Source organism: Platichthys flesus, chromosome 4 (assembly GCF_949316205.1).
Source record: "Platichthys flesus chromosome 4, fPlaFle2.1, whole genome shotgun sequence".
NCBI classification, from domain to species: Eukaryota; Metazoa; Chordata; class Actinopteri; order Pleuronectiformes; family Pleuronectidae; genus Platichthys; species Platichthys flesus.
In genome coordinates this window covers 16,141,416-16,153,580 of record NC_084948.1, presented here as the reverse complement: position 1 = coordinate 16,153,580, position 12,165 = coordinate 16,141,416, and the positions used below count along the sequence as shown (strand labels likewise).

General features: G+C 41.9%; 1 protein-coding gene across 1 annotated transcript; it reads right to left on the bottom strand.

The window, feature by feature from the left end:
* Window positions 1-485: 485 nt before the first annotated feature.
* On the bottom strand, window positions 486-11,377 carry ccdc92ba (coiled-coil domain containing 92Ba). Its single transcript, XM_062386540.1, has 4 exons — window positions 11,015-11,377; window positions 10,264-10,401; window positions 5,463-5,510; window positions 486-2,693 (listed from the first exon to the last, which is right to left on the bottom strand). Exons 2-4 carry the CDS (start codon window positions 10,397-10,399, stop codon window positions 1,975-1,977), a joined length of 903 nt encoding a protein of 300 aa, XP_062242524.1. The 5' UTR covers window positions 10,400-10,401; window positions 11,015-11,377; the 3' UTR covers window positions 486-1,974.
* Window positions 11,378-12,165: the final 788 nt, after the last annotated feature.

Here is a 12,165-nt window from a genome sequence, read left to right as displayed (position 1 = left end):
TCAGGTCCTGGCTCTATTGTCGACCGACTCGGATAAAATACTTTCCAAAAAAGAAAAACCTTTATATGCAAACCCCACAGCGTCTTATAAAAGTGTTGTAGAAACTAAACGCAGTACTTGAGTAGAGAAATGTCTTACACGTCTCCATATTTTGTTCAGAGTTCTGCTTTGCTAACATCCATTTTCTTCTATAGTAAGGCAGCAGCTACAGTGGGGTATTCATCAGAACATTGAGTTAATTATCAGCACTGATACATGTAAGCAATAACACGAAAAGTATGTCCTGCATTGGATTACAGTCATTGAAAGTGTTAGTTTGATTTTCTTTCTACTGCTTCTTTTCCAAAGATGCCATTTGCTCATTGTTACATCAGGGGCCGCCATGTGCACATTTACAGTGTCTTGTCTTTGGGGATTTGTGTAAAACAGAAAATGAACACAGTGTAGGTACCCCCCCCCCCCCCCCCCCCCCCCATTAACCCAACTACCACAACCATAAATGAGCTGAAGAACTAGTAGTCCGTGTGTGTGTTTGTTTAGTACACAAACCACACCCGGACCCAACTGATAATTACCTGAATGTTGTCTATTTATACAAAGCAGTCACTACAGAGGAGAAGTTGCAAATGTCTGTCTCAGTGTGTAGCTTGAGTAACACAATTAAATACGGTTTGTTCAGCCCTGGATTCAAAGATTGCATGAGGCCAAAGTTACAGCAACTGAATGAACTTTGCATCCACCTATGACAGGCCCTGATAAAATAAATTGAGTTGCCACTTTAGTTTTCATCTGTGAAAAATAGTCAACTAACTGATATTATTTAAGTATGGGTTGCAATAGAATAAGATAATAATATTATTATTTCAAAATCATATGATTTGAAAGTAAGAATAATGTCCTTCATTTGTGTGTGGGGTTTGTATGGTGTTGTTCCTGTTTTTGTGGTTTAATTTCACAATGTGCCTACAGCACTGAGTTTAAAAGTAATAATAATAAAATTATAAACATGGTAAAATTATGCAGAGCAGATCGACGTTATCCATAGGTTCAAGTACGGCTGGGGTCAAATATCAGACATTTCGACTTGACTTGAATATAAATTCCATTTAGTTCAGATGGTTCAATTTCTGTACTGACACGAGACAGAGCCCTTTACGTTTTGGAGATCTGGATAAACCGGCAAATCCCGAATTTTATTTTCAATCTCTTAACATTGTGAGATAGGACACTACCTTGGAGAAGTTATATGCTGTCGAAGTACCCTTCTAATATAAAACTCAACAGCCTGTTGAATTCTAGCTTGGTGTTTTGTCTGTTGTCAGGTTTTAGGGCAAATCAGAATTTATATTCTCCAAATAAGGTATAAAATGTAAAAAACAATGAAACACTGTGGAAACAGAATAGTGTTCAGAGTCACGAGTTCAAAACGTAACCAAAAGTGAAGTAACTGCAGGTTACTGAAAACCATACTTCCTTACAATCATCACATGGAGGATATCGAACAGGAAGTGTCTGTTGCCTTAGCTATTCTCAGCAGGCCACACAATCGTGGCCACATGGAGTGATTTATGGTTGGACTTGAAAGGTCACAGTTGGTCGGGCCGCACAGCTGGGCTCGTAGTCCACCCAAAATGGCTGCTACCCTTTTCAAACTCCCCCTCACCGTAAATCTAAAAGGGATTTCTTTGTAATACGGTCCCACAGTATACAGAGCATGGGGCAGCAGTGTAAACAGATAGATCTGATTTAATTTAAGAATGACTTAAAGTGACACTCACTGAGTTTCCCTTTGCTGATTGAGGTTATATCAAAGTCAATTAAAAAACGTTTCTATGGTAAGTATGATATAATTCAATAGCTAAACCCAGTCTCAGTATCAATTGGGTCAAGGTGCAGAACAAAGCATTAACAGTCTGACATATGATACTAATACAGTGATCACACTGCAGTAAAAAGCACAAGTCACAGTAGTTCCTAGTCTGCCTGCGTCTCAGCAGCAGGGGGCACTACAGCTGAAGACACCAGTCTGGCAGCTTCATCCTGGGGCTCCACTGGCCCCTCCCCACCTCCTTCCTCCTCATCCTCCCTCTCCATGCCAAGTGGGGCCTGTCTCTGTGCCACAGTGTGCCTGGATCTAGCTCGGTGCCTTCGAGGGTGAAGGAAGAGCGCAGGGTCCGGCATGGCTGTGGGCTCTGCAGGGCCTATCACCCTCTCTATGGGCACGCACTCCCGGGCACGGTCCACCCTTGAAGATGCCCTGCCGCTCTTACGCTTCGGTTTCACCACAGGGGAGGAAGGGGATGCTCCTGACGGCATGTGTGGAGAAACGGAGTTCTGCTCGGCAGAGTACTGGGCCCCCTGACTGTTGGCCCGGGCAAGGAGCACCTGCCTCTGCTGCATCCGCTGGTGGTGCAGTTTCTGCCTCGCAGCGTGCAGCTGGAAGGAGAGGTACGCTGCTGCCTCTGTTTGTTTCTGCAGCTCTGTGTTGAGGATGGTCGAGCAGTGGCTGCGGCGCTTGAGCTCCTCCAGGAAATGGCGCTCTTTCTCTTTGAGATTGGCTCTGAGGGCTCCCACCAAAGCCCCTTTGTGAGTCAGCTCATCACGCATTTCTCCTAAGGTGCAATTCTGCTCTTCAAGCCGGTTCTCCACATGACGACAATGTTCTTCCAGGAGCTCCTCTTCGTCCTGTAACTCTGACAAAGTGAAGAAATGCAAATGTTGAAAGATGTTTGAATAAGATTTTTATAAAACTTGTGTATGTGCTCAATCCAAGTCAAATAATGTGAATGCTCTCTCCAAAAAGCACACACAAAAAGAAACACATCAAACAGACAGAGTATACAGACACAGTTAAATAATTGTGTTCTTTACTATGTGACACATTGTCACAATCTCACTTATATATGCAAAGCTGAGCCTTTGTTGGCCCATGTCAACTTTACTCATCAGCTCACGTGGACCAGAGCCACAATTCCAACATTATCCATATAAATCATTTTTGGCACAGATATGCTCATTTAAAAATTATATGAAAGTAATAACTGGACGGTCTGGACCGAATCATTATATATATTATTATTTCATTATGAAAAATGTTGTGAGCTACGAAATTGCTGTGGAGGCTTTTAAGTGGGTCTGGGCAGCTGCTGGGAACATCTGCTAAATATAATATACATTGTATTTTATATATAGGTTGATTAGTGTAACCTACATTCCCACAAATGAAAGGCTGTACTGAAGCAGGACAATGTATCAAAATAACTTTTCATTATCCAGCATGGTTACAATCTAAGATGTGTTAATAAGACAATGTGTTAGGTAAAATGTGAAGTCTTAAAAGGATTTGTTTTGTCTGAAGAATACAAATAGAAATACAAATAGAGAGAAACCCTTACATGAGAGAAACTAAACCAATAATTCTGAGTTAAAAAATTATAATTGATCAATCATCAAAACTGCTGTTTACTGTGTTTCTGGTGATCAATGTGTATTTTGACTTGGTTTGGTCCATGTTCCATCCACCAGCACAGAGGAGGATGCCACCAGGGGGCAATCGAGACACTTTTAGGAAGCCATTATATCATCCGTATTTATTAAACAGTATATGTTTACAATAGATTTATTTTCTGTTATTTTATATTCTGTTTATCTCCTCCAAGTTAATGTCCGAGGAAATTAATTAAAAACAAAAACAGTTAATTCTGCACTTTGCAAACCTTTGTGTACTGTACAGTATCTTCATGCAGTACAGATAAGACATCATTTCCGAGACGGCTACAAAGACACAATAGTGCTTTAGGTCTTCTCACCTCAACCTCTGTCCCAAGGTTTCATTTAAGGCCGTATATATAAATATATATATATATATATATATATATATGTATGTTTTCTGCTTGTGTGTATATATCCTTTGTGTTCTTCATACATGTGAAAATCCCCAGAGGAGAGGGAGGAATAGATGAAAAGGCCTGAGTCAGTGCAGCAAACCCAGGGGTGACTGAGCTGCAGCTCTCCAGAGGAGATTACATCCACAGAGGCCGATGCTGACTGTCGAACTAGGACGAGGTTTCTGGGTGACAGAATCTCAAAGGGTGGTGGGAGATTTTGGAGACCTCTAAAGCTTGGAGTCCAGATTAGACTTGAATGTAATAGGGAGCTTCAAACATCTCTCTTTCCTTTCAAGAACATCTTTTCTACATCCTTGTTCTTCCATATTTCCCCTCCAGTATGTCTCCCTTTGTCTTCCACATGGGATCCTCTGGGGACCGATCAGTCTCACATTTTCTGTCGCCCATCACCACACCCAGGTTCAGCCCTAAACTAACTAATGTCCAACTAATGTCCACCTAATGTGATATTCCCTTCCCGTAGTCACCTTTCTCCTCCACCGTGTCTGCCAGCTCACCGCATCCTGATCCTGCTGCCTTTACCTTTTCCATTATTTGCCCTCTTCTATATACCTCTCTCTCCACCTCTTCCTCCCTCTCTTTTCCCGACTCTAAGCTTCCCCTCCCTCAGAGCAAAGTCTGTAAGTGGACACCCCCGCTGGGACCCTCGTGGAAAAATGAGAGCAGGAAAAAGAAAAAGAGGATGGATCATTTTGTCGAGGTAGGACAGGAGAACAGGGGGCAGCGTGGTATTAATGGATCCTGGGATAACGTAATGTAGTAATGTAGCCACACACTTAGAGAGGACACTCAAAGACATAATGCTTTTCCTAGCCCCATACCATAATCTTAACAATCCAAACTAATTGCCTGAACCTAACCTAAAGCCAATTCTAACCCAACCCCTCAAAAAAAATCTTAATGATGAAACAGTGTTATAAGTGGGTCAGAAACGAAGGACCAGTCAAAATGTCCTCACTCTGTAGGTTGTGGGCTCTAAATAGAAGATCAACAAAGAATCTGTACAAGCACACATTCAGCCTTTTGACTCTGTGTCTAATTCGCTGTGACCAAACGATGCCTGTCCCGGCACCCAGACACAATAGATGGTCCCGCCAACATCAGCTATGGTCCACTGTCTCTGCAGCTGTGTGTATATCTTTATACAGCCGTGACCAATTCTCTTCAAGCAGGAAAATGTGCACACGTGAGGAAAAAGTAAATATACACACACACAGGGGAAAACACGGATGCACTTTGCACTGATGGTTTGCAAGAGGCTTCCTGCAGCTTGTGGATGAACAGACAGAGAGAGATAAGGAGGCAGGGGTGAAAAAAAAGGAGGCAGGCGGCTGACAGGGATCTGTCCCCGAGGGGGATGGGAGGGCTGGAAGGGCAGAGGGAGGCAGAGGGTGGATGCAGGCTCAGAGAGAGATGGTCGATTGGGGGTTGAGTGCAGCGAGAGAAACTGGCCCAGAGAAATGTAAACATGTCTCTGACTTTTTGTCTCCGAACCAGAGAACAACAACAACAACAAAAAAAGCATAAAAATCAGTTCATCACTGTGAGTTTTACCTAATTGGCTTCTGCCTGAAGGCACCACCTTCAGCTCGCTCGTCACTTCTGAAAAACACGAGAGAAAAACGGGAAAGGGCCATTAAAACCATGTGAATCATATTGTTAGAGCATAAATACAGAGGCTGAGCGGTTCTGAAATAAGCTGCATGTACCCAGACGTTTCCTGTTGGTTAACATAGCAGATGCTCGATGCAGTTTCCAGCACATCACTGAGCTCATACATATTTTATGAGGCTAAATCTGAAACTTTACATCAAAAGAATTTGTGCCAGAGGCTCTCTGCCAGTGACGCCCTGTTTCATTACTTAAAACTCTTTACTGTAACTTTATTAAGATGTATAAGCAAATTCTCCCTGAAATCAATCCACACTTAAATAAAGACTGCTGCCGCTGCAATTTTGCTTCAAGGGGCAATGCAAACCAGACAAATAGGAACCTATAGGGAGATATAGATGCTTGGTATAAAGCTGTAATTATTAAAACATCGGATGCTGCTAAGAAAATAACCTTTACAAACATTTCAATCCAAATCCACTTTCACTCCGTAAACATTCTGCCTGCTGATGATTTAGAAACATCATGTTATGTGTTACTTCTTAATAGAGCTAACACTGTAGATGTATTTCATAGCTTGATTTAATAGATAACTTTTGCATTTTGAACTCTCAAAAATGTGGGTTTTGGAAAAATTCGGTCCAGACTTTTTCTGGAGTCCCCGATTTGATGAACGCAGCAAGAGGATGTCCGGGTCAGACGCGTTCACAAGAACAGAAAGGGTTGGTGTCCATGTAGAGCTCACAGCGTCCTGCAATCAATTCCACTGCTTTTTGTTTACAGCACATCAACACCAAAGTCAGTTCTAATCTTCAAACGCTCTCGATTCTTCTACGTGTATGGTACCTCTGGTTCATCCTGAGATTATTTGCAATCTCCTTGTTTGTTTTTTAACTTTTTCGTCTATCAGGTTTTTGAAATGTTTTCCATTGAATTCTCACATGGGCTCATTCATGGATATTTTCTGGATATTTTACTAGGGCTAAGTCAGTGCAACTGACTTGGACAATATTTGCATTCATACAGCCCCTCTGAATAATTTCAGGGAAATGTCTGAACTTCAGTTCATGTATGAAAGCAGGGTTTAAACAGACATGATTGTAGGAGCCTTCATAGTGAGAGAGTTGAATCGTGTCACAGTGAGATCCCCCTGCAGTATGATTAGGATTATCCAAATATTACGTGATATGATATCTGGCACACTGACATTTTTAGATTCTGGATGGATTATATCTCATGTTCTGGCATTACAGCAGCTAATGGTTTGAGAAGATAATGTATCAGACTGGTTTCAGTTATTAATGATTGTTGGATTGTCCCTGATAAAAAATGTGTCTCTTGTGGAAACCAGATGGCTGCCTGGTCGTGTCTGGACTGTCACTCATCTCGATGGTCAGTCAGTGATGCCTGACTGTGGGGAAATCTTGACATCAAGCTCTCAGCACACACGTATGTGTGTTAGTGTGTGTCACTCTCTACAGTAATTTGATTAATGGGGCATAGATTTGACTTCCCAGAGCAGTTAAAATTAGAGATAATCTAGAGGAGCACATGGTGGTTAGTTCTAACCTGAAAAGAGCCTGAAAAGAGGAAGATGAGGGGGTGAGGAGGAGAGGAAGAAAGATAAAAGGAAGGAAGGAAGGTGGGGGAGTTTGAGGAATATGATTTTTTTTCGTTGTTATCCTCATTCACAACTGCCAGAAGCATTTACAAAGTTCATTTCACAGCATGGAGCTGACTGTGAGAAATATTTCTCAAAAACAGAGTCATATAAAGGAAAAGGGGCGCTCAGCACATTTCAGCATCCTGTGTGTGTATGTGTGCGTGTCTTTGTATATCAGACTTATCTCCTGCAGCCTCACTGAGCAATCCGGGGGTTTTGTTTCTCGGCTCAACCTTGGACGTTGTAAAGATATCTTGAAGGACAAACTGCATGAACACACCCGCAAATACTTGATTTCTGTGACTCACACATCATGTCAGAGAAAAGGGCCCCATTTCAAAAACAGATATCTAAATTTGATTTAGCTTTTTGATTAAGGGAACAGAAAGGCAAACGCCTTCATGCCAATAAGGAGTAGTGGTAGTAGAGGTCAACAATACAACAACGGAGATAATTATGCATGCCCCAGCATCAGATCAAGCTAGCAGTCCCCGTCCAGGCTGCACATGTGCGAGCCGGCAGCAAACAACTATCACACCCAAATATAATTTTAAAGTTGAGCATTTTGACCAGCTCCATCAGGGGAGCGGGAGGTAGAGCCTGTCAGGGATTGTTTTTGGATGTGTGCTGGAGCAAATATAATCAACCAGTAAGTGAGCCCCGATAAATTGAAGCAGCGATGTTGGTTTTGACCTTCAAGTTTCTCCACATCGAGCAAAACTTAACATTTCAACCTATGATGAGGATCATAACTACATTTTGGGGAAATTGTAATTTTCTGTCTCATTTTCCTGCATACTGGACATCCAGGAGCCTGTTCAGCAGCCATTTCATCCTACTTTGCCTTAAAAAGAAGATTTTCCACTATGGCATGAAACCATCCTAAGAGGCTTTAAAGACGCTCGGCAGAAAGAGGAGATGATCTCGGGTGTTTCAGTGAATGTGGCAGAACACTGTCCCTGCTTATGCAACCCTGCAGAAACGTCTGAGGAGTGTGGAAATAAAGGTCTGTGTTACAGGCAGACACAAACCACTGAGCAGATTCATGACTCCAGCTGCTGCAGGACAAAGATTTATTTCTGTTTATGAGACAGGAGGACAGAGTGTGTTTATTGCCAGAGAGAAAAAGCAGTAAATCTCTCTGAAGTCTCTGTTATTGATAAAATCATTTTCTATAATGTGTTTTTTCTGAAGGTTCAGCCAAACAACTGTCTTGTTTTCCTGGATGCTGAATGACTACATGAACATAACTTTGATTCTGTGTGCACAGAAGTCATCAACTATCTGTAAAACACACACTCGCAGACACACACATGTACACACACACACACACAGTATTTGCTTCACCACAATCCCCTTTGGATGGATTACTAAGCGCTATGGAATCCATGGATTAACCAAACCATGATGGACATGTATGTGTGCATCTTTGCGAGGATTTATTTGATTGACGATGAATGTGTGTGTGTGAGTATTTTGTATGTTACTCTGTACCATGTGTTTGTTTGAGTTCAGTTTGTGAAGACGAAATGTTGGGGGTTGTGTTAACAGCCCATTCATTTTAGGGTTTGAGGTAAGAATTAAGATCAGAATACTGCAATGTTCATATCACAATGTTTAAACTTAAAACAAGGTTTTTTAGAGCAGCTGAGTGGGAAAACTTTTCAACCTCTGACTTGGAGATATCAGGAATTTCTGACATAGACAACATCTTTCACTCCATTAAAAAAACTACAGACATATCAACAAACGGTTGGCAGCAAGGCTAGAAATGCACTGCTGAATTAACACTAGTAGTGCAATCCATTCTGCACATTTTATTTAAACTATTCAGTGTTAGTTTGCAACCTTCTAAAGACAGCAGCAAATACCTTCAACAGCAAAAGCATCTGAATCTGGTGCGACACTAGTTTAGCATTAAGATTATAGGATCATTGTCTGAACAAGTCAAAAATCAGGCCTCCTGTTCTGTATTGCATGAATTCAGCATGATGTGAGGGTGTAGGCTTTACGCATGTAACTGCAGTAGTGAAGGACAGGGACAGCCTCCAGTGAATTAATTAAATCAAATGTCCTCACAAGTATAATAGCAGTGGCAATGTGTGTGTGTGTGTGTGTGTGTGTGTGTGTGTGTGTGTGTGTGTGTGTGTGTGTTCATGTGCACTTGCTTGATTATATGGATGTATTTTCCATTAAGCCTCAAACAGGAAATGATGTAATCTACAGGAATTGTAGCATGACATCACCATCTAGTCATAGTCTGCCTCTGAGTGATGGAGCAGACCCCCACTCCATGAACAATGGGGAGCGTGTGCACATGGGTACTGTTTGAAAACGACAACAACCGAAGACTGTTACCCAACCACCACCACGCCCTTAAATGATATACTGGTCATACAGCCAGAATAAAAGAAGGTGAAATCATTACAAATGAATTATATGTGGGAGCAGGCTTGAAGGATTATTAAACCCTCATTAAAAAAAAAGCCTGGAACAATCGTGTTTCTAATAATCCATCAAGCCTGTAATTAAAGCTTTGAATTAATCGTCCGTGTGACGGCAGGGGGTCAATGAGAGGGGTCCCTGCAGATTAATGAAGAATTAAAGCAGCTGAGAAGAAAAGCAAAGCAAAAGGAGAGGTTCAAATGAAGATAAGCACGAAGCTGAAGTCACTGGCCTGTTGTTGACAGAGAATGTATAACAGTGTATTCTAATTATTGATTAATCATTTTTCCAGTAAATATGAGAAACATTATCTGTCCGGTCAAACATGAGGATTTGCTGCTTTTCTTCACATATGGTAGAAAATATCTTTGGAGTCTTACTTGGACAAAACTTAACTGTGATGTGATGGGAAGTATATCATAATTGTGTTGGTCATTTTATAGACTAAACCAAAAAATGGATATTTAATAACATAGAATAATTTATAATGTATATAGAAAAGTTTACGTTCTCATTAATTTGAGGGCCTATGTAACTATATACATTATTTAACTACTAAAAATGTGTTTGGTGTTCCAGGTGACATAACGGTCTCTCCCTTTCTCACACACACAGACACACACACACACTGTTCACCTGAGCATCGTTTCTGCAGGGAGAGGATCTCCAGGTGGAGGCCGTGGAGCAAGGTGAGGTGCTCCTGACGGAGGAACACCATGCTCCTCTCCACACTCTTTAACTGCTGGGACACGCTGCTGCTCTCATCAGCCATGGCTGCACTCAGGAGACACAGGGAGAGAGAATTGGCATTTGTCAAATAATTATGTCAAGTTTCTAATTAAACCTTACACTTGATACACTTTTGGAATAATAAAATAACACTTGGCAGATTATACCGACGAGCTCGTGGTCAAAGTAGCTACTAAAGCTGTAAATGTCATTTTCTCACATTGTGATGAACGCTGCTTGTGTCAGCTACAGAGGGAGGGGATTGAAAGTATTGAGGTCATGTGGTGGTGGTGGTGGTGGTGGTTGTGGGTGTGTGTGTGTGGGGGGGGGGGTCTATAAATAAGGTATTGATGACCAGACAGAAATGGGAGCAAGCGTGCACAGACATTTTCGGTCAAACCTGATAAAAGGCCAACTCAGCAATAGTTTTTTGCAAACTAGTTCAAGCAGCAATATGATTTTCCATCTTGGGCTTCTAACACACTCATCTATCCGTTTGCAAATCACAACATTCAAACGTAAAAAAAAAATATAGACGTAATTTTCTTTTATATAAACATATTTATAAGGAATGGCAGCAAATCCTGCAGGATACATCCACAAACCCAACTACGCATTTTGCATTGAACAATCACCAAACACAAGTGACTCTTCTTACCTTCGAATTGATGTAAAGTGTCTAAATCTCAGAGATGTGGTTTGCAGTGGTTATAAAAACGTCCTCCGGTGCGGGCATGCTGGCCTCCAGCGCTGGTCCAGATCCTGCAGGCTGCGGTGCTCATCCACAGACATGTTATCTGAGTGCGTCTCAGCCGCATGTGACGCCTTCTGATCCCAGCAGGGGGGGTGAGGAGAGGATGGAGAGCTGGGGAGAAATGCACAACCACCGCTGCGCTCTAGAGAAACCGCTGGGACGTCCGCGTCCTGCGTCATGTTCTCAGAGTCCGAGGATGAGGTGCACGGCCCATGGTTTGTTACATATAGTCTTCAACACGCACGCGTCTGTTCCCCATCACCCGCACGTCAGGCTGCTGCGGACGCTGAGCTCGGAAAAGCCGTGAAAACAAGCCGCCGTGCGCAGACAACGCGAGAGCATCGTACGACAGAGGGAGGACGGCAGCTGATTGGAGGGAGCAGCCCCGATCTGAACGTATGGAGTCTGGAGAGGATCAATACCGAATCACGGGGTGTGTGGACTCGTGGGAGTACAAAGGAAAACACACCTTCATGTAACATCTATACTAAAGCAATGTGATTAGAAACAATCATAGTTTCAACATCTGCTGCAAATCAAGTTTCTTTATTCTGAGACCATTGGTTTCTGGTTGGTGAGATTTCAGCACCATGAACAGAGACTGATACAGTGTATGTTAACCTGAGGACCAAGCATCCATGTCTTCAATTTGTGCAAAGGAAGTGAGGACACACACACAAAGACGCTGTTATTAATATTATTAAATCACAGGCCACACAAGCAAAAAAGCAAAGTATATAAGTATCAAAAACAAATGGTAGGTTCAAGGTTAATAATCCTTTAAATAGAAAGAAATGCCAATGCTCCCTATGATAAGATATAGCCAGCCATGCAATTAAACCCCAGATTAAAACAACATATACCACACTACCTTATAAAAACTCTGAGTTGGGCAATCTGTTCAAACAACTACACGACACATGCTATATAATAAAGCCCAACTAAGGATAAAAATAACATTTCAGATTTCATGTTCTTCCAACATACTTCTGGTACCAAAGAAAATGTTACTTGTAGTTTAATTCATAGACACATTGTAATGTTGAATGTATTTT